This window comes from Protobothrops mucrosquamatus, unplaced genomic scaffold, assembly GCF_001527695.2.
Source record: "Protobothrops mucrosquamatus isolate PMUCROS unplaced genomic scaffold, P.Mucros_1.0 scaffold3101, whole genome shotgun sequence".
NCBI classification, from domain to species: domain Eukaryota; kingdom Metazoa; phylum Chordata; class Lepidosauria; order Squamata; family Viperidae; genus Protobothrops; species Protobothrops mucrosquamatus.
In genome coordinates, this window is record NW_015389109.1 from 20,373 (window position 1) to 43,559 (window position 23,187).

General features: G+C 38.5%; 1 protein-coding gene across 1 annotated transcript; it reads right to left on the bottom strand.

Moving 5' to 3' along the window:
• Positions 1 to 287: 287 nt before the first annotated feature.
• On the bottom strand, positions 288 to 22,493 carry SCGN (secretagogin, EF-hand calcium binding protein). The gene is made up of 11 exons (XM_029286209.1): positions 22,421 to 22,493; positions 21,551 to 21,621; positions 13,805 to 13,897; positions 12,953 to 13,042; positions 10,032 to 10,088; positions 9,358 to 9,435; positions 3,861 to 3,916; positions 3,523 to 3,568; positions 3,372 to 3,431; positions 1,339 to 1,407; positions 288 to 416 (listed from the first exon to the last, which is right to left on the bottom strand). Exons 1-11 carry the CDS (start codon positions 22,491 to 22,493, stop codon positions 288 to 290), a joined length of 822 nt encoding a protein of 273 aa, XP_029142042.1.
• Positions 22,494 to 23,187: the final 694 nt, after the last annotated feature.

A 23,187-nucleotide genomic window follows, 5' to 3' on the forward strand; every position in this document is an offset into this window, starting at 1 on the left:
AGCAATCACAGAACTTTCAAATTGATCAGAAATGTATAAGACTATGAGAGATAATATCTCGCTTTGAACAACACAGAACCAGTTGCTACTCACCACATTTTCTATCTGAACACATACTTGCAAATACATACTTGCTAACTGAATATCCTTAACCTTTATGAGCTTATCTTCTAAGTTTAATATAGCAGATTATTACATAGTTCTGAAAAAGGTTTCACAAATGTTTTCACAGGTTTTCACAAAAGAAAAAAAACTGTTAGACCATAGGAAAAGTATACTACTAATGCCTATGGGGTAATTTTAATTCCCAGACATAAGGCAAGTTCAGATTTTTGAATTTTTCCATCCTTGTTCACATCACAATGATGAAGCAGGATCTCTCGGAATTTATCCAAATCTGTACCAGTAATGCTGGGCTATAACAATAATGAGAGAGAGAAAGAAAGAGAAAGAAAGAGATAAAAGCGCACTGTGGAAAACAAAATAGTCCCTTTTAGCAATAAGGCAATCTACTTTATTTATTTGATCTGATTAATTTAATTTATAAGACCACAGGTTTAGCAGCATACAGTTAAAATCAATACAACACCTAAAAAAATCTAGAAAAATTAAAATAACATACAATTGAACACAACACAGGGGAACAACACATGATTGCCAAAACGAATTACACACCAGTAAGCATAACATCAGTCTATACCAGAGCCTGACTCTGCCTCTTCCATGTTGTTTTTTTCATTTCCCAGCTTAGCCTCTAACTATTCCTTCAAAGTCCAATATAACTATTCCTTCAAAGTTCAAATATAAACAAGGCCTGAGTCCCTACTTAGCTTCCTAGCCCATCAAGGTTATATCCAGTTGGTGTCATTTGCTGAGATAATGAGAAATAATGGAGTTGTATTCCAGGGTAAGAGATTTAATTAAAAAAAAAACATAACATGAAACAGACCTTAAATTGTGGCTCTTTGAGATGTTTTGAACCTTAACTACTATTATCCCTAACTGAGCTAGGTAATTGCTTGATCTTTGAGGGTAATGGCAGATGTAATCCAGCATAAAGGAAGTTATCAGATTGGGGAAGATTGGAAGAAATGTGTTCTATGGAGCTGAAATACATGGTTAGTACATTACCAGCAAATATTTATGTCTGGGAGGAAGGATGGGGAAGGGCAATAATTGAGGAAGTATTGATAATTTGAACAAGACAAGCTGTAGTGTATGCAAAAGTTCTTCATGTTACATCACAATTTCCCATTCTTCTCTTCTTCATTTCCCATAAAGGAGAAAATGTAAGCAGCTTATTTTGTTCAGTCATAACATAAAAAACAGTGAACTTACCTTGACAAGTTCCATCATATCTTTTACAAACCCATCAACTTCTGGACCTTCAAGAGCTCCTGTCTTACTCTGGAATATAAATTTGTGGAGTAAAAATGTTGACATATCTATCCGCATACTTTTCTTCTCTTCCTGGCAATAATATACTCAATCTTAAAAGCTATATCCTTGTAGATATTTTGTGCCAAATTAAACAATAAGAAGGATCTCATGGGAAAGAAAAAAGAAAATTACCAGAATCCATAGGAAAAAAATTACGGCCTTATTCCTGTCCTCTCAGCTTTGGGAACAAGTAGACCAGGGGTCTTCAAACTTGGCCCTTTTATGACTTGTGGACTTCAACTCCCAGAATTCCTCAGCCAGGCATGCTGGCTGAGGAATTCTGGGAGTTGAAGTCCACAAGTCATAAATGGGCCAACTTTGAAGACCCCTGAAGTAGACTCATAACTCTCACAAGAGCTGTGGCATATTAGAGACTAATGGGATATGAACATCAAGCTTTTTCTACCACATGGACCAGATCAATGAGAGTTATACACTTTCTACAAGCACATTAAATATGTGTCATCTGCGCAAATAAAAGGAGGAAGCAAGTATGCTGGCCTCCTTTACATAATTCTATTGGTCTGCTTCTTATTGTACACAGTTGGCTTTGAAAGCTAGAGATCTTCATCTATCCATGGAGATTCTTTGTGCAATTCCTGCCCATAAAAATGAAATGAAATATGACATAGGAAACCTTCATAGATAGAGAAGCTTTCCTCTGCCTATAGCAGTGGTGGCGAACCTATGGCACGGGTGCCAACGGGGGCACTCAGAGCCCTCTCTGTGGGCACGTGCGCCGTCGCCCCAGTTCTAGGCCTTCAGCTGGGTTTTATAAAACCTTTTCACCTTAGGCCTCCGCCGCCGTGTGCAAAAAAAAAAAAGGTTCAATCAGTCAATTTCAACTTCTCACGGGAAAAAAAAGATCTTGCAAAGTTGGAATTGATTGATTGAACTTTTTAGCCCCACCCAGTCTGCCATTACCACCGCAGCCACGCCCACCCAATGGGCCACACCCAGCCAATGGGCCACACCCACCCGGCACTTGACAATGCATAAGTGGGTTTTGAGTTGCACTGGGTACTCGGTCTCTAAAAGGTTCGCCATCACTGGCCTATAGTCTTCATCTGTACCTGGTTAAAATTTATTACATTTAGAGACCAGAATTATCTGCATTTGTACCTAGAGGACCTAGAGGACAAAAATTACTATGAATGGAAGATGGTCAGGATCGGCTTCTGAAGTAACTCATGATCCTTGTCAAAAAAATAAATAAAAATACTCTTGCTTTAATGATTACAAAATAGATACACACTCATGCTTGTTGCTAAATACCTCTTTGAAAAGTTTTGACATCTCTAACAAATAAAAAAAATGTTTTTTGGGCATTTTAAGAAATGGAAGGCAGAAAATGCCTTCCACCAAGAGCAGTATTTATCTGGATAATGCCCTGTTGACCCATTTGCCCAGCAAAACAGCTATAATAATCCCTACAATTATTTTAAATATGAATGGGGTGACATGTAACATTGGTCACTATGTTGCCACAGAGAACATGGATTTGTATGCACACATATTTAAAAATAATTATTATAATTTAAATAAAGCAATATCCATTTCTACACTGTGTGAAGAATTATAACCAGGTGACATGTAGTTTAACTGTCTGGTACAGGTCACAATAATGTCACCTGAGTAATGATTATGCAAATAAGGTGAATTATGTAAATTCAATGCAAATTACATTACTGAGCCATTTGGATGAGGACACCCACAGACACCCATGATTTGCATGCCTAAATAGGACTAATTAATGATGGACAAGTTCAAGGAGTTATTTCCCCTTCATAGATTATCTTTAACTTATCTTTAAACTAGATGCAGAGTATTTGAAATGTCTTCCAATAAAGAACAGCATTCATAAAACAGGCAACTATCATTTGGTGTATTGCAGGGTCAGTAATCCCAAATATTAATAATAAAACTCTTACAACATCATAGTGTGCAAAGATTTTCTCAAAATCTCTTTTTCTTTCTTCTGCACTCGAAGCCTGAATCAAAGAACAGGAATTAATTTTGAAAAAAAAAACTATATACAGAAAAAAAGGAACAATCAAGTTCCCTGCAAATTACTGTACTTACATCCAGTTTAAATTGAAGGAGAAAATTTTCCTGAAGAGCTAAAATCCTGAATGAAAAGAGTTAAACCATTATTTTCTGAGACTTCATTTCCACAGAAATAGACAGTTGTGCTTGACAGAGCTCAGAAAGAGAGGAAATTTCACAGGAAGTTAGCAGACATTTCTGGAAGCAGTAGTTTGTGATGTGGTGCATTGTCACCTTGCTTCCAGGAAAAGCAAGTCCTGAGCCTTCAGCTTTTAGCACAACAGGTGTAAATACAACCAAGATTGGTTTGGGGGCAGAGTGACTCAGTGGAGAAGTAAGCTACTGAAGCCACTCCAAGCGAATCAAATATTTACCTTGCGAGGTCATTCAGATCCAGCCGGCCATCTTTATTTTTGTCAAAGAGCTTCATCTACAAAGCAAATAGTGGAAGTGAAATGATTAACACTAGGAGAGCTAGGGGGGAAAAACCCAACACCCCAAACCAATAGTATTTTACTAATCAGAATAATACATTCAAATTACTTTGAGTTACAGCAGGCAGAATTATGTTGTGATCCAAAGGTGTTCCTAAGTCCATCATAGATTTCTCCCAGGGATATTTGGACTGTTCAAGTCACAACTTTAAAAGAACGTTTTGTGACTCTTCTTTCAGCTACAGGCATTGAATACATAAGCAAAATATTTACCTCTTTTCTCCCACTTTCCAACTTTTTCCTAACCACTGATGGAATGTGGTGTTTTTTTTAGTCTAGGTTGATTCAAAACAAGGTGCTACTACCTTCAATAGTGTTTGGTCCCTGGAAAGCATGTATAAACCTGCAGCCCAAAAGCCTTTGAGGATGAGATAGGCTAAAAATCTGAAGAATGTAATTTTAGGATAAGATAATTTGATCAGCCTTAACAAACTGTAGGGACAAATCAAGAATTAAATGTAAGTCATAAAGGAAAAATTGATGAGGGAGTGCTTAAAATGTAGGCTTTTGCATTTGACATCCTTATGGTAAGACTTTATTATGTATTGTTTGGGAGTCATGGGTAAGTACCTATGTAAATACTACAGGCCTAAGATGTCAACAGCATCTTGTCCCAGACATGCATCCTTAGGTACTGAAACTACAATTCCCAGACATTTCTACCAGCATGGCCAAAAGTTCTACAGGCCAACATTTCTGATGGAAGCAGTTCTAGTGCACTGGGGGGAACTACTGGGGAGAAGTTTGCAGGAGCAGGTCTTCTGAACTTGTTCTTGGAAACCATAGGTCAGGGATCTCCAAACTTGGCAACTTAAAGACTTGTAAACTTCAGCATGGTTGGTTGAGGAATTCCGGGAATTGAAATCTACAAGTCTTCAAGTTGCCAAGTTTGGAGAACCCTGTCATAGGCCATCAGAAAAATGGTGCTTATCCATCATCTTGCTGAGCCGTCTAGAAACATTTGAGACTACTAAAAAGCTTTGTCTTGTAAAAATCAGATTTAATTAAGAAATTTCAGCCTCTTGGTATCAAAATCTATTAATGTAAAAAGCTTTCTCTGTGCTCTGAAGTATATTCTAATTTCACTTAACTGTATTCTTATCATTTTCGTTCTTGCTGGTTGGTTTACTTTTTGCCCCACCCTTTTTGCCCTTTTCCTGCTATTATATCACAAAACAACAAAAAGGGGGGGGAAGGGCAATGCTTTTTCAGAATAAAAGGAAGAAAGAGTGAAGGCAATAGTGAATGGAATAAACTATAATAAAAGAAGGTTGAGAAGCTGGATTTAATTTTTTATATGTGGGAAGGTGATTTGGCAAACTGCACAGCTTAGCTCCAGTTCTAAAATATTCAAAACTGGGATAGTGTTTAATCTTTACTTTATTAATGCTACCATTAGGAAAGCTGAAAAAAAAAACCTGGGGGAAAATGTGAACGTATCCATATGTTGCATAGTATCTCATCTTTCTATCCTTTAATCTTCAGGCTCAGTGGCTTAGAAGATTAGTACCATCTCACACTCAGTACCCTGTACTCCTACAGTATATGAATTAGTTTTTGTCAGAAGAGTGCACAATGTAGGCTAGGGGTGGCAGGCTTGGCAACTTTAAGACTTGTGGACTTCAACTCCCAGCATTCCATACCTCAGCTATTAACCACAACGTAAGGATACAGCTGACCTCATTTCACAAAAGATGACTAATTGAGATGCCTGACTGAACTGGGAGAGCAACTCTGTTTTCTGTTGGCGCCTTCATTGATCTATTGGAATTGACACGTGAGGAATTTTTAACAGTAATCAGAATGGCATTGCCAAGACAGAAAACTAGGGGTTGGTGATGCCGTGCCTGCTCACCAGATGCCCAAGGGCATTGCCAAATCTTCAAAAGGGTAATGAGAAAACTCACTTGCTGTCCTATGAAAATGCCTAAATCGTATGAGATAACGAGATATTACAAGACTTTGGCTATTTCTAGCAGGACATTTCAGCAATCTCGTATAAAATCATACCAGCACTGCATGAATTAGAGTTTTATTGTATCTTTCCTTGCACCTGGCTCATTGTCTGAGATCATCACCCAGTTCCATGGTATGAATCATGATTTGCTACTGCAAGGATGAGCTTAGCTTCTTCTACAGTTTACATCGTTTCTTTGCCCTTCTCTTCTTCTGGCAAGCCCAAAAGCCTTTGCTTCTTTTTTACAATACTGAAATAGGTAATTGTTGATAAACAGTTAATTTTACTCATGACATGTCCTTTCTTCTCCCTGAGGTTTATTTAGGTTTGTGAATGGTGTCATTACTGCAACATGTGGCTGAACTGAGCTGAAAGCAAAAGTCACATACCAGTGCAATAAGAAAAACATGTAGCCTGCAGAGAGGCCGGGTTCCTTTTTATTTTTATTAAGTATTTCTAAAAAGGTAAAGGTTTCCTCTATCCAGTCATCTCTGACTCTAGGGGGCCTGCTCATCTCAGTTTCTTAGCCAAGGGAGACAGCTTTGTCCGAAGAAGCTTTTGTGGTCATGGGGCCGGCATGACTGTACGCTGAAGCCCATGGAACACTTGCCTTCCCACTGAAATGGTGCCTATTTATCTACTTGCATTTGCAAGCTTTTGGACTGACAGGAGCTGGGGCAAGAATGGAAGCTCACCCTGTCACATGGCACTTGAGTCTCAAACTACCAATCTTCCGGTTGACAAGTCCAGCATCTTACCTGCTAGGCCACCGCGCCCTGCCTTATCATTTATATCCCATCTTTATTATTTTTATAAATAACTCAAGGTGGCAAATGTACCTAATACTCCTTCCTCCTTCCATATTCCCTACAACAACAACAACCTTGTGACATGGTTGGGCTGAGAAATTGGCCCAAAGTTACGCAGCTAGCTTTCATGCCTAAGGCAAGGACTCTGCACAGTTTCCCAGTTTCTAGCCTGATGCCTTAACTGCTAGCTAAACTGTGCTTTAGCATCATGCCCCAAAGAGCACAATTGTTTTCTAATGTACCCTTTCTTTTTCTTTGAAAACTCTTCTCAAATTTTTTTTGATGGGCTTAATGTATTAAAGTACATAGGATGTGCTCTCCTACTGCACTGGAATAATTTTAAAAGAAAAGCTAAATAGATGTTGCTATGGATTATGTAGGACCCAAACAATTTATCGTTCAAAACTATTTTTTTGGGAGCAGGGATCTGATAAACTCAATTGCTCATCAACTATTTGGACAAATATGGGAAACGTTCTCATCATCCAGGTAGCTGAGAATTAATCTATAGCGCTTTCTTTAAATTGCACATGGGTAAAAGGTGCTCCTATATCTGATGGAAGCATATTGTCCACTGGAAATGAAAGCCCATGGCTGACAGCTGGATAGATATTATCATGACTTGCTATTTTAGCCAATGAATAATAATCTCAATGATTATTTTGGCAGGGTAGGTGGTGTGATTTGCAGATGAATTTGCTAGTAATGAGCTTTCCTTGCACATGGCAAATGTAGCTTTGTGAATTGCAGAATGCTACCAGGTCATACCATAGAGTTAGCAACTACTTGGCCATCAAATATATCAGGATGGCTTATAAGGCTGGATGCTCAAATTAATGGAGACAGCATTTATAGAGAACTGCACTGCTATACAGAGACAATAGAGAGCTGTATTAGAAAGATCAGCAATGATACAATTCTACCTGGATGGCTGAGAATCTTCATCAACATCAGCAAGGATGAACTAACTACAAATTAAGTTTCCTTTTTTTAGGGATATATATTAATTAATGTGATAAGACTCTCTTTGATTGCCATTACACAAGTTACATTGACATTGGGGGAAATACATGTTTTGGCAAATCATCAGCCAATTAGCACCCTCAAAATACTCTCAACTCCCACCCACTCAATATGGACAATGTACATGGTTAGCTAGCCACAAATAAAAAGAGGATTTGCACAGCTTCGCATCGTGCTTAGAGGACATGATGCCCCCATGGTGAGTGCTGGGTGATAGACTTGTAGCATGTTAACTTGGTCCTTTTAGTTCACTGGCTAAACTTTTTCTGATCACTCCTAGGATGATGGCACTATGGCTTTGTTCATCATCCTTCGATCCCACTGACATGTAAAGGTTTGCTAAGGCATGCCAGCAACACTATTGCTGGATCTCCAAGTGGCCCACTACTAAAAAGACTATCTTTTGAATTATCACCAAATGCATCTTACTGAAACATGAGAAGAAAAGTCTCCTCCAATGATCTTAGCAAAGGACTGGGTTATCTATGTGTTTGCATGCTGCTGTGTATGGCCTTTAGGTCTGAAAAGTTTGCCTGCCCAGTTTAAAATTTGCCATTTAATCCATTGTTATTTACAGGTTTGTTCTGTTTCTGGAAGTGAAACGTAATAAAAGATACTCGGGACTTCTTCTCTCTGTGTGCTAATAATCCTAGTCCTTAATCCACTAAACTTTTTATGTATATAATATTTAAAATGAGTTCAACATAATTGAGATAAAATATCTCAAAAATTGCTAGATGCGTGGAAAGAAAACATAATGAAGAAGAAAAAAAACTAGGACTAAACAAACTAGACATGTCTTTGGGGTAAGTATTCCTGAGTGAGCTTTTTTTAAAATAGATTATAAGAAATATTGAAATGGAAATGCTTAGGCCATTTAGATGGTAATCTATATGCACTTAACTTGAATATAAAATCATTGAAATTAGTGGCTTTTAAGGCTAAGTAGATATATTGTGCTGTTAGCACTATAAACACCAAACCAGCAGTTTAAACTGAGCATGGAAATAAACTGGCAGCCAATAAAGATGAAATAATAATAATAACATTGGACTAATGTGGTTGCAGAGTCAGCCTGAATTAATACCCTGCATCTGAAAATTTACTTTTGGTTGCTGACATTTGCAAGGCATTCGCCCTTTACACTTTCAAGCTGTTGTCACAGCCCCAAAAGCTGAAAGAATGTTTTTGATTTGGAACAAGAATATGAGCATCCCTCCTCAACATCTTAGCAAGCTTTCTGCCTCCTTAAAACAGGACTTCCCAAGCTTTTTCCTTCCTTACCCAAAACCACTGATATAGAGTTCCAGAATTGGAAGGTTCTTGTGAGGTCATCTAGTTCAACCCCCTTCTCAGAGCTCTCCTTACTTCATTTTCTCTTTGCTCTTGCTCTACCGTTTCCATTTTTTTCTTTGCATTATATTTCTGAAGGTAGAAGATTGCTGTTTGAAATGAGCCTTAAATCCTATATGCTTTGTGTATGATATTTTTTTTTCATCTTCTGCTACACACATCCAAATAGTGTAAAAATCTTCAGGCTGCTTCAGAGATTTAGGAATTACTATAATACTAAGAAATTTCAGTTTACCATGGTATCAGTATATTCTTGCAGTTTTGCCTCGGAAACGTTTTTTCCATGCTGCCGAAACAGATCTTGCAGAAAGTCCTAAGTTCAGGAAAGAGAGTAGAAGTTATGTTTCAGCTTCATCCTAGACAGGGGTAGGCAACCTTGGCCCTTTTATGACTCGTGGACTTCAACTCCCAGAATTCCTGAGCCAGCTGGTTCAGGAATTCTGGGAGTTGAAGTCCACAAGTCATAAAAGAGCCAAGGTTGCCTACCCCGGTCCTAGAACAATATGCATGACTCAAGAACTTGATTCCTATAAGTCTCAAGCATAATTTATGGATGGCCAACTTCGTTTTGGCTTCCAGAGGTATTTCTGTCTCTGTAGTTGAAAATAGGCATAGCAGGTTTCCACTATTTTAAAGAGAAAATAGCTCCTCTAAAAAGGGGAAAGAAATAATAAATTAACCCGCAAATATTGTCTATATGCACATTGTGGGCCTATTCGTTTTGGGTCTTATTCCCATCCACAATTGCCACCACCCCCCCAAGGAAATTTAATTGCAGCTTCTAGCCACCCTTGGGAAAGGTGGCTTACCTGGAACTGTGCTTAGTACAGGTAATGCGCAAAGGTAATCAAAGAATAACTAATAACAAAAGCAGTATCTGGATAAAGTTCCAGCAAGCCCAGAACTTACTCGGAGTTCACCGGCTGAAATAAAGCCACTGCTGTCAGCATCATAATGACGCCAAATCTGTAGAAAAGAAAAAAATGTGATATTTTACAAGACATGTTCTCGAATTAACACCCTAACCTCACTGATAAATCCTTTGGTAGATTTCTCTCAGGACCGTTACAATGCTACTGGTTCAGAATACAGAAGCCCGAGGAAGTGGTTGTACCACTAAAAAGCAAAATAAGTAACATAGAACATGTTCTGTTCATCTGGTTCATTAGATGAGTTTCATGGAACTGTCTATATTGCTTAGTCGCCAAATCACAAGAAAGAATTTGAGAAAGAAGGTTATATATTCAGGTAGTCCTCAAATGACCACAATTGAGCCCAAGATTTTTGTTGCTAAGTGGGACAGTTGTTAAGTGAGTTTTGCCTCATTTTATGCCCTTGCTTGCCACAGTTGTTAAGTGAATCACTGCAGTTGTTAAGTCAGTAACACGGTTGTTAAACGAATCAGGCTTGCCCATTGACTTTGCTTGTCAGAAAGTTGCAAAAGGGGAATCCCACGATCCCCGGGACACTGCCACTGTCATAAATATGAGTCAGTTGCCAAGCATCTGAAGTTTGATCATGTGACCATGGGGATGCTGCCATGGTCGTAAATGTGAAAAACAATCATGTCCCTTTTTTCAAGGCCGTTGTAACTTTGAGCGGTCACTAAATGAACTGTTATAAGTTGAGGACTACCTATACTACCATATCCAGCCTTTCTTCTCATAATGGTTTGGAAAGGAAATATTTCATGCACACTGTTTGTTAGATCAGGGAGGGTCCTATAGCCAAGGAATGTGACAAATCACTTCTGGGGAAGCCCATTGTTCAGGACTTGGCATATTGACCAAATGAGTGGTGTCCCTTATTGAAGAGGGATGGTTGCAGTTTCTCTGTGTGTCATTCCCTTATGAGGGCTTCCCTCAGATTTCATTGTCAACAGAGACTTCTGTTCTTCGGTTTAGATGGGATTGCAAGAGGCTTTGTCTGGGGGCAGGGAGGGTCACTTTTGGCCTGATAGGATTAGGCAAAGAAATAAAGTAGGTTTGATCCTGGTCACATCTCAAAGACAGGGAAGAAAAGGGTGCAGCCTCCATTTTATTTGCCACATTTACTTTGTCCACGACATACTCTACACACTATCCCATTTTATTACAGGCCTCACTTGTTTGTGTTACTGTGCACACTTGTACCTGCAGACATGCAATCTCACACATGCACACATATGGCTTATTTCAGCAGTGACAACACAAAATTGATGTTCATTCCTGAAAGATCTAGAGATATAGGATTCTGCAAACTGGTTGGAATATTCCCTGTATAACTGGGGGTTTTTTCCACCCGAAAAGAGGTCAGATTATAGACAGGCTAGTTCAGTCTGGACGTGTGGTTTCCATGATTGCTCATCCAGGCCGGGATATTGCTGTGCAAACAACATAGCTTATCTCAAACTGCATTTTGAGGCTGAAACTGATAAGCCATAAAATCTGTTCTAACCAGGTGTAGAATTATCTTCATAGGATAAGAAATGATAATAATTTCTGAACTACTAGGACAATCTACACTTCTCAGGAGTCATACAAAAGCTGGCTAAGTTGTGCATCTTCTTGGTGATGTGATAAAAGCTGTTGAGTCTTTCTCAGTTTATTGACCAAAAACTCGTTTACTAGTTATTTTTTTTTTATGTAAGAGTATATGGCGCACAGGGCAAACATGTTGCTAAGATGTTTTTCGTAAGAGAAATCTGACCATAAAACTACATGGAAAAATAGGGGAGATGGTGCAGCTTTTATTTCTTCCTATGTGAAGTAAACCTGAGTTATCCATTAAACCTTCTGATATCGGTAGCTTGTTAAGCCAAAGGCTGACATTTGCACAGTTCAAAACACACAGCCCTTTTGTGGTTGTATTTGCTTCAAAGAAAGATAAGGTAGTAATTTGTGAACTGAATAAGCAGCTACAGAAAGGAGTATGGGAGGGTATGGTATGGTATGGTATGGTATGGTATGGTATGGTATAGCATGGTATGGTATGATAAGGTATGGTATGGTAGGGTAGGGTAGGGAAGTGTAGGCTAGGCTAGGTTGTGATATTATAATTATATAATTACCTGTGTCAAGAAGCGTATGTTGTCACTTTCACAGCAAACCACACACAAATAAGAGATAATATGTATTACAGAACACAAAAAGAGCTGGGTCTACAGTTCAAGATGCATCTCAAGGAAATTTTGTAGAAGAAAAGATGCTAATATTCCATGCCCACATATGATTTACCTCCCTGCTTTTCAATAACACTATGCAGGTAGTCCTCAACTTACGACTACAATTGAGCCCAAAATTTCTGTTGTTAAGTAAGACATTTGTTAAGTGAGTTTTGCCCCATTTTACGACCTTTTTTGCCACAGTTGTTAAGTGACTCACTGCAGTTGACAAGTTATTATCCAGTTGTTAGGTGAATCTGGCTTCCCCATTGATTTTGCTTGTCAGAAGGTTGCAAAAAGGGATCACTTGACCTTGGGACTCAGCAGTGGTCATAAGTATGAACCAGTTGCCAAGCATCTGAATTTTGATCACATTTTGATCATAGGGATGCTGCAAAGATTATAACTGTGAAAAATGGTCACAGGTCACTTTTTTCAGTGCCGTTGTAACTTTGAACAGTCACAAAATGAACTGTTGTAAATCAAGGACTGATAAATTTGTCCCTGATAAATTTACTTTTCAGTACCAAAAAAAGAGGTTTAGCTCCTCTCATCTCAGAAATACACTGTACTTTAAAAACCCAATCCTCCAGTACTTACTTTATTTGAGGCACTGGAATGAGTGAAATAAAAATCAACGACAGTTGTTACTTCAAAAACAGAACATGCAGCAAGAACTCTTACCCACCCGCATGAACTCCACACTGTTATTCAAAGGAGTTTCTCTTTGGAAAAGTAGCAGAAAGTTGTCTTCCTCAGTCAAAATCATATTTGCAAGCTAAAATAACATAAATTATTATTGTTTAATAATCAGAGTCCTCAATCTGTACCAGGGTCAAAAAAAGGTTAAGAGGGCTTCCCCTGTCCTTTTGAATATGTCTCACACTTGTGGCACATGTGAAAAAAGAATGGGCCTTCAATCATGCAAACATCATCTTGATTTTTTAAACCTTTTTTATCCCTCCCCCCCATCTCCACAATGCCCCTTGGCTATATGTTTACAGGACTCAGGGCTGCTTGAGTTTGGTCAAAAATCAAGATGACACCCACAATGAGGAGTTTGAAGCTCTACCTGTTTTTTTATTGGTATCACATGAGCGACACACATAAAATGTGGGCAGAGTTCATATCACTGTGACTGCCATCTTTACTTTTTTGACCACATCTTATGAACACTCCTGCTAGGATTATTTCCAAAAATAGGAATCAGGCATAGCTGAAATAAGAAAACAGCAGCAACATCTAAGATACAACAAATTCCTTGTATTAAAACTGGCACTTGGGAGTGTTCAATTCTCTATGCCAGAGGTCCCCAACCTTTTGGGCACCAGGGACCGGTTACATGATGAGAGGTTTTTCCATGGACCGGAGAGTGCGTGGTTTTGTGTGCTGCCTGCATCCCATGGATGGGGCTTTGTTTGTTTGTGCGGCCTGATTGCTGGCATGCCGTGGCCCAGTACCGGTCCATGGACCGGGGGTTGGGGACCCCTGCTCTATGCTACATTTTCTAAAGTCCCAAGAGAAGAAAAGAGGTAGATACCTCTTGTATTTGTAAGCGTCCATCATCAGTCACACTGAAGGTTGACATTAATTGTTTTTTCACCCTCTGAAGCTCTTCTTCTGTAATGGTGCTCTGTCACAAAAAAAACAAACCTAATGGGCTAAAGGTGATAGGACTATGGCTCCAGTTGTAATTCTGATACAACATTATACAACATTCATACAATATTATGGCCTTTTTATGTTTCTTTAAGATCACCCATGGAAGAGTTCCAATTGGCACTCTGTACTGAAAAAAAAAGGATTACAGCAACTTTAAGTCTAAAAATAAATTTAATCTACTCTTCTAGGAAAGATTCTCAATTAAATATACTTGCTATCTTGTCTTGTAGGCATTTATAAATGGAGGAGCAGCACGCAGCCATATATCCACAGGTGTAGTACAGAATAAGAAGTTGTAGAGAATCACAGCCTCTGCAATTACAGGTAGTCCTCGACTTATGACCATAGTTGATCCCAAAATTAACACTGCTAAGCAAGACAGTTGTTAAGTGAGTTTTGCCCCATTTTATGACCTCTCTTGCCACCGTTAAGTGAATCACTACAGTGGTTAAGTTAGTAACACAGTTGTTAAATGAATCTGGCTTCCCCATCGACTTTGCTTGTTGGAAGGTCACAAAATGTGATCCTATGATACTGCAACCATCATAAATACATGCCAGTTGCCAAACATCCAAATTTTGATCATGTGACCACGGGGATGCTGCAACAGTCATTAAGTGTGAAAAACAGTCCTAAGTTACTGTTTCAATGCCATTGAAACTTCAAACGGTTAAAAAATGAATGGTTATGTCAAGGATTACCTGCAGTCTAAATCCTTTCCATTTTTTCACAGACTAACCCCCCAAGATATTGCATGTTGCACATTTTTTAGTGTTCAGAATTAATAATTAGACTTCCAAGACTTTGATGGTATTTTATTGATAAATAGAGTAAAGTTATACTCAGTCTCTTTCCAAGATAGAATCTGAAATCCCGACACCAACAAACGGTGTTTGCATTTTGTCTCCAAAGCAACTATGGTATGTGCCTGCAGACATCTGAGTAAATTTAAACATTACTGGAATGTTTGGAAAATAATTATATTTGATGTCCCACATGTGAATTCTTGGAAGTTTCTGAGAGCTTTATAAAATTTATGTGAGAATTATATAAAGCAGTAGATAGTTCATTGAAAAGATTGGCTGCATAAGGACACAGTACTGTAATTAACACTGATTTTGCTTGGCAGGGCCCGCCTTTGAAATTAGACCAGATCAAAAAAAATCTATGTTTATTATTTTCCTATTTTACAGTTACCAGAGGCTTGTGGGAGGAGCTAGTTATATTTCGGGATGAAGGCTATGCATAGAAAATTCCATTCAAATCTAGAAGGCTAATATTGCCTTAAATATGTAGAAATCAGGTCAGGCTGTTTAAGTGAGAGATCCTTTTATGTAGTTGAACTCAAAAACATTCTCCCTTTTTGGAAAACCATAAAAAATGTTATGTAATGCAGCAGTCCCCAATCTTTATGGCTTGGTGGCCTGGCAGGGAGAAAGAGGGGAACCAGCTCACCTTTCGTTCAAGTTGAGCTGTGTTTGTGTGCTCTGGCCTGCTTCTTGCCCAGGTCAAGCTGCGCACATGTGTGCACAGGCCAGCAGCTTGCACGACCCGGTTCCGAACTGGCCATGACCCAGTATTGAGCCACAGTCCGGAGATTGGGGACCCCTTCTGTAGTGAACTGAAATAGCAATGAGTTATAGCGTAGTCTTATCTACCACTATACCACGGAGTGGCTGGCTGGCATATTAAAAGTGTTTTTTTTTATTTTGCAGACAGTTTTCTTCAGGCTGGAGGAGAGGAGATTGTCACTGAGGATTCTGCTCTTCAGTGATCATAGTCTTGCCATCAGAAAATGGCAGCTTCCTGTCCTCAACCTGAAGATATTTGATGGCAAAATCAGGTGAACTTCATCCTAGGCAGAATTTTTTTGGAGCAACTTTAAAAGTGTATGACTTGAAGTCATGCAAACACAAGGAGGCCACAAGGATCCACATTCTAAGGCATATTTTTATAGCCCCTCCTTCATGTCATAGAATCATTGAATGTAAGGATTGGAAGTGACCTTGGAGATTGGTGGTATCCACAGCAGACCGTGATGATGTCAAAAATAATACCGTGACTTAAATGCCACAGCTACAAACTTGCTTCCCAACAGCTGGCACAAGTCGCAGCATTTGTGTGATGCCATTGGACACATGTCATCATTTGCCCATGAGCCCTCCACTGGAGACCCATGGACCCATTTACTTTGGTGCTATGCCCAGTGCATTGGATAGCAATAGTTGAGAATTGTTGATTAATAGAATATCCTGGATGACAAAAGGGTAACAGAAATGAATTAAGCCAATCCAAATATGTGATACATGGCCTTTAAATTATTCAAGAGAACATCAAAACCAGAGTATTATCTATTGCTAAAACTTGCCTATGCTCCAAGAAATATGGAAACAAGATTTTGAAAACCCCAATATCTCCAGATATTTTTATCTCAAATGAAGGATCTTACAGAAAGTAGAACAAAGAAGTGGGTTGATTTCCATGGTTGATTTTTAAAAATATCACCTGTGATTATAATTTAAATTTCCAACTTGACTTTCCAAATGGAAACTATAAAAGAAGTTCAAGATCATTTAAGGTTTTGAAAATTATATTATAAAAGGATAACAGAATAGAACATATTCAGCTGAACTCATCAGCTTCCTTTTTTATAAAATTGCTAAGTAATTAATAGCTCATATGTTTTAACTCCAAGGTATATAGCCAACTAAGAATTTATCCTTGAATGCATGTGCATGTATGTGTTGGTTTATCTAACTTGAAGCAAATATTAATTCTTTACTTAAAACACATTTCATCAACAAGTTAGCAATGTTACTGTTTGCAAGCAATATTTTAAACCATATTATTATATCTAGCTAATTCTAATTACAAAATTAGATTTCTAATAACATTAGTCAAGAACCAGTTTGTTGTAGTGCTTAAGGCACCACACTAGAAACTAGGAGATTGAGTTCTAGTACTGCTATTCTTTAGGCCAGAGCCATCAAACTCACAACGTCATGTGATGTCGCGACTTATCACAACTTTTTTTCTATTGCCGGCAATGCGGTCAGCGCGGTTTTGCCATGACGCATCTGGCTTGCGGGCCGGCAGTTTGACACCCCTGCTTTAGGCAATTTTCTTTACTTAAACTTCCTGTTATGCATGTTGTGTGATATTCTTGAGGAAACCTATTTCTCTCTCTTTTAACTCCTCCCATAAGTTGTCCATAGTATGGGCATCAGTTTTTTTGTCTCGAATATGATACCTTCATATTTGTCTAGAAATTTTTGTACGTAACGCCTTATATTAGTGTTAAAAATTGTTTATATTAATACAAAATGCATTGTGGTTTTGATTAATCTATACGTTCAGAGTTCAAAAGCTCAGAAGTTCCATATTGGTAGATATTGCACAAGGTGTACTTAATTAGCTGACAGTTGATGCAGAATGTTGGATGAAGCGAGCCTGTGTGTTTTTTATGAACTCTGAATAATGGGTGAGACTGTTAGTGAGGCCGTGCAAAATATTTGTCTGGTTAACCCACTATTCTTATTTCAAAACAAATAGCTAGTTTTCCTTTTAAAGTACATGGAAACAGTAACTAGGAAAAGCTGAGTCCAGCTGTCAAGTTTTCAAAATGGAAGATTGGCTATTTTAATGGAGGGGGAGCCCTCAACAACCCTGAGGAAAATATAATGAAATTTTGCTAAATGTAGATAGAAAACCACAAGAAGAGACTTTCTGAATGTCTGGGTTGTGAATAGTCCATTTCTTCTCTGGACCCAGATTTCAAAATTAACTCCTAGATTCCTTGATGCATCTTGCCAATTAAAAACCACCCCCAATTCCCTATTTCGTCTTCTTACGCCCAATTGTTTCTTTTCCCATTTTGCACACTTGACAAATTGTTTTCCCAGCTGGAGTTGCTTTTCTTACACAAAATGAGAACAGATTAGAGTAGTGAAATGGGAAAAATACCAACAAGCAGAGACTCCATTGGTCATTAGGAAAAAATAACAACAGGGAAAGGTTAAAAATAATAATTATGAAACTGTTAGCTATTAAAACAAAAATAACTTTCAGTGAACACATTAGTATTTATTTGCTTGCTTGATGCCCTTTAAATTTTCAAAGCACAGAAATAGAAGCTAATTATTCTTTCTCAAATAACCCTGGAAAGCATGTTTGTATCACTTTGATATTTCCAAAATAGTCTACAAAATAATCCTAGATTGAATAGATAGATCACTGTAAAGAAGAGAGGAGATCTTCCATTCTCCACTTATAGGATTATAGCCATTGGTAATGTCTATTGCAGTTAACAATATTGAAAATATGCATAAATGTGACTGGCCCACCAAATAGATATGGCAGAGGAAGCATATATCCCAAGCTGATAGACTGACTGGCACAGATAGGTCAAGATCAGGTGTGTTGAAATTTACTTAATCCTTCCTGTATAAATGATTTTGTCCTATAGATGTTCTTCCAGCCTGTCCATTTATCTAATTATTAAGATTGGTCACAAAGTTAATCAGATATTTAGTATGGATTTGGCCAGTGGTGGGATTCAGCTGGTTCGCACCACTTTGGTAGAACTGGTAGCTAATTTTTTGTTGCCCAGGCCCAGAATGGACTTCCGGAAGCGGCATCCACACAGAGAACTGGTTGTTCACATATTTGAATCCCACCACTGGATTTGACTTCTCTATCCACCTATACCCATCAACGTGAAATCATAATTGCCAATTATTTAGCTGCTGTTGGCCTTCATTCACACCAAGTTCTTAGTTATATTTATTTAATGGGCTGGGAAGATGTCTTCATTTGTAAGACAGAACTGGTTGGGACAAGAAAATGTTATTAAAAATGATTTATTTTGCCCCTAGAGCCCTCCCCTCTGTTTAGTCTTTGCAGTTAATATTAGTAGAAAGTTCAGAATTGGTAATCCTAATTTTTCTATCCTAAATAACTCTCAAAAGAAAAAACCAAAGAAAAATATTAGAGACACTAATGGAGCCATAATATCATGCCAAGGATCTTGGTAAAAATTCTTTGACTGAAAGCATCTTCAGGAAGATTTGGGGATTGAATTTAATAAATTAAATTGAAAAAATTGGATATGAATTCTGGAAATATCACTGAAGTGGCCCTAAAAAGTATTCTCTCCAGGCTTATTTACATTCCATGTTTGAAGCTGACTCAACCTAGCTCAAGCCTCAAGTAGGCCAATTAACCTTGTGATTTGGTGCCAGTTTACTTAAGAAACCAAGGGCTACCACGATTATATCAGAAGTGGTTATTTTACCACCACCCTACTACTTTTGCAATGGCCTTATTTCCCATGCAGCTTGTTTTTCTCATCTGATTTGTCTTAACTCACAGTGGCCCAACTGTTAAAATGTGGTGCATTGTGCCTATTTCACCTACCCTATGTGCCTACAGGTTGAGTATGGTGGAATAGCAATGGTAATAAAAACGGTGGAAAGCAATTAGAAGGTTCCATTTTGCAGCTGCTTTCGTCTCCCATCTTGACTAAAGAAAGAATTAATGTCAAGTGAGCTCTTTTTAAATTTGATTTATAAATTTGACTAAATAAATTTGATAAATAAAGCTCCTTTGTCTGGATTTGGACGACATGAAAAGCTCTGGACAAGATATATAAAGTAAACCACCCCCCCTTAGATACAAAGTTGGATAAGATGCTCCACTTAACCATATTGTGTCCAAGGTTCTGGGTTCATATGACCAGCCAGGTCTCTGATTGGCTGTTTCACAAATGTGGCTTCTATAGGAAATAATTGTATTGTGGAAGGTTGTCTTGTCCATTTCAGAAAATCAGTTCCCAGAAATCTAAACCTTTCATTTCCTTTCTTAACAAGGCCAGGATTTTAATTTTTAGAAGGTAGGTATAACATAACTTTTTTCCCAGCACAACTAGTTAGTATTAATTATCTTCATAATGTAATTGGTAAATGAGAAAGAAATGTTGTATTCTCCTTTCATCTGTCAATTTCTTTTTCTATCTTCTCAAAATTCTAACAAACCAGGATCCTGCAATTGCAATAAGATTACCAGAAACCTTAAGGCATTGAAAAAAAGAAGCCTGGTAATTCTGGCTCCTTCATGACTGGGGAAATGTCTGCAGTGATACTATAATTCCATTTAGTCAAACGGAAAATTGTTCTTTCTATAAAATTTCATTTCATGCAAAGCTTGGTAAACGTGCTCCACTAAAATGGCCAGTTTTCATGCAGATCTCGCCTCTGAAAACAGAGAGGTCAAAAATAAAATTGGATATATACTTCCAGAGAGGGCAACAGAGAGACTAACCTACTGTTCATCTATTTAGAAACGTGTCCACACTTTTAAAGAAAAAAATAAAATTCAGCCACTGATTGAACTACGTCAGTTAATATTTATCCCTCTATAGTCTTCCTTTACTTTTTGATATTACATGGAAATACAAAGTTATCATTAAAATTAAAGTGTTACCAATTTAGAATAACTGATCACATACATAGGCTTACGCTAGCCTTCTAATAAATGGTTCAGAGTTTAACAGCTGGGAACCTTTTTTATTTATTTTTATTTTAGGCAACCTTGAGGAAGTTTCTTAGTACAACCTATTTCTGTACCTGGTAACTTCAGTTTACATATTTGCAAATTATTCTTATATTCCATATAAAGTGGAGCCTTAGTTCAGACATGATTTAAACCCATTCACACACCCCAAATTTAGCTTTCCCTCATTTCTGCTTTTCAACGTTGCCTGGTTAGCAATGATTAGAAATTGGAAAGTCTGTTCACTATTGTATAAATAAATACGCAGTTAGTGTAATAAAAGTATTTCCAATGCCTTTTATAATTTTTTTTAAATTAAAATTCTGCATTTTCAAGGACAGGCAAAATGGACCATAGAGGGAGGCTGTGTATCAACACTAAAATAAAAGGACAATTCACTTGTTGAAATAAAATAACCAAGCAGTACCTTATTTACAGACCTTTGCATCCAAGTATAAATCCAAAGAAATCCGATATTAATTATTTTGGAACCCAGAATACAACATCTGTAAAACTAATGTTCCTACAGATTCCACAGGCCTCAGAACACCTGCTTTACAACCTCCTTTATCCGCTCCATGGATACACAAGCCTCTTGGTTCATCCTCATTAATCAAACTGAACAGGTGGTACAGTTTCCTGAAAAAGACAGGTGTGCCTTATGCCTGAAATATGACCACTGAGTTGGTGGCAAATGTGGAGAGTCAACACAGAGCCATCAGTATTGAGACTGTTTGAAAGGAACTGAAGTAGACTCTGAGGCAGCAAATGATTTTTAGCGGTAGGAATTACCAGTAGGAGGTACATGTAAGGAAATGGTTAAATAACCTCATCATGATCAAGCATAGTATATAGAACAATCAAGGCTCTGCACAGAGAGTCTTAACAAGTCAGCCTGCCATTTCAGTGGAGGATGGGTGGAGAAAAGAATTCAGCCTCTCCTCCCAACTGCTCATGGTAAACAACTGAGTTCCAGAACAGATGTTCAGCTCTGCTGTATTTAATCCAGCCAGGAATAGGCTGGACAAGCTTTCGTTCGTGTCATCCTTACATGCAGATAAGATGGAGTACTTACTTTACTGCCCAGGATCTCAAGCAGATGACAGAAAAAGTTATCAAGCTCTTTTCCTTCTATGTAGCCATTGTCTAAAAATAAAATAAAATAAGCTATATTACTGAGTATGCAATATTAGTGTATGGATCCCCAGCTCAATGCTTTACATCACCAATTCCTATTTCATAAATTGATCAAATCTATATTTCGAAGGAGCTTGAGATGCATAGAAGCCACGGATTTGTTCCTTTCTGTTGCTAAAACCTTTCCCTCCTACGTATGTAATTAATGTATGACTTATTTACCTTGTTTAAATGAATTGAATTGGATACTTTATTTGGCCAACTGTGATTCGCCACACAAATAATTTGTCTCCGGTAACGAAGCACTCAGTGTACATGCAAAGCCACAGAGAGAATAATAATAACATCAATAAAAGGGAGAAGTAAATAAGAAGGATAAATAATACTACAACCACGCCGTGTGGGTTAATATACATAGACATTAGGCAAAACTCCAAGAATTAGGTGTTCAGCAAAGTGACGGCGCGAGGGTGAAAAATCTCCCTGTGAGTAATGAGTCATTAAAAACGACTCAGGAGTAAACAAACTAACTGGTCATCCATGAATTGCCTCAACCAGTGACAAAAACGTTCGCAGCTTGACAGGGCATCTTGTATCCGAGAGTGAAGCACGTCGGTTACAGACAAAGTTCAGGACAAGAGGGTGGGGGGGAAACCCAAGAGCGTAAATTTCAATCAAACATAGGGCCCGTTTGGGGGGAGCCTACGGAAGAGCGAAACAGGCTTATCCCAAAGAAGTTTTTGCCCGAGGACCCTCGGCGCCCTCGCCCCATCATCTCCCCCCCCCATCTCCCCCGCCTCTTACTCACCGTCAGCGTCGAAGCGTTGCCAGAGGCTCTGGAAACTTGCAACGTCCAAGCGGGGCAGGAGGTCGCTGTCCATGGTGCTTACGACGGCCAAACTTTGGGGCGCCGGCCTTTGAACCGACCCGCGGCGGCGACTGGAAAAGAAAAGCGACTGTGGACCCGCCCAGCGCTCCCAAGTTCCCACCTGCTGCCTCGAGAGGCGGTCAAAGCGACCTCTGAGAGGAGGGGAAATTAAGCACAAACTGCCCGGATCGTTGTTTCCGACGTGATTAATTGGGAGGGGTGACAGACATCTGCACTCCTAACAGAAAGCAAGAGAACCGAAATGGTGCTTTAAATTAAGTTGTCCTCTCCTTACTTGCGACGGCTTCAGAGCGAACAGCGTTAAGATCTACACTGGGGGCTGCAGAGGAAACGTCTCTATTGGGAAATTTGATAAAGTTTTGGCATTGGTCTTTTTATTAAAAACACACACACACACACAACAACAACAACAACAACAACAACAACCCAAAGTGGCCTCTAGTGAGTGGGGAAAGCACCCGAACTTTAGACCAAGAACTGAAGAAATGATTATGAGTAACCTCTCATTATTTCATCAGAAGCCAGGGTGCATTTGTGGGATAACTTTTTAACCCTAATGATTACAGGCAAATCAATCTTACGTGGTTACCGTGGCTCTTATGAATTCCAGCTATTCTGCCCGAGACATTTTAAAGCATCACCTGTGTTTTCAAAAAGATTTCCTACACGCTTCGCATTGTTGAGGG

What these genes read in the sequence shown, in the direction of transcription:
- SCGN (XM_029286209.1), bottom strand. Translation starts at nt 22,493, where the DNA reads ATGGACAGCGACCTCCTGCCCCGCTTGGACGTTGCAAGTTTCCAGAGC. An exon ending in GCAACGCTTCGACGCTGACG is followed by an intron (nt 21,622 to 22,420) that starts GTGAGTAAGAGG and finishes TTTTATTTTTAG; the next exon opens with ACAATGGCTACATAGAAGGA. An exon ending in TCCTTCAATTTAAACTGGAT is followed by an intron (nt 3,432 to 3,522) that starts GTAAGTACAGTA and finishes TCTTTGATTCAG; the next exon opens with GCTTCGAGTGCAGAAGAAAG.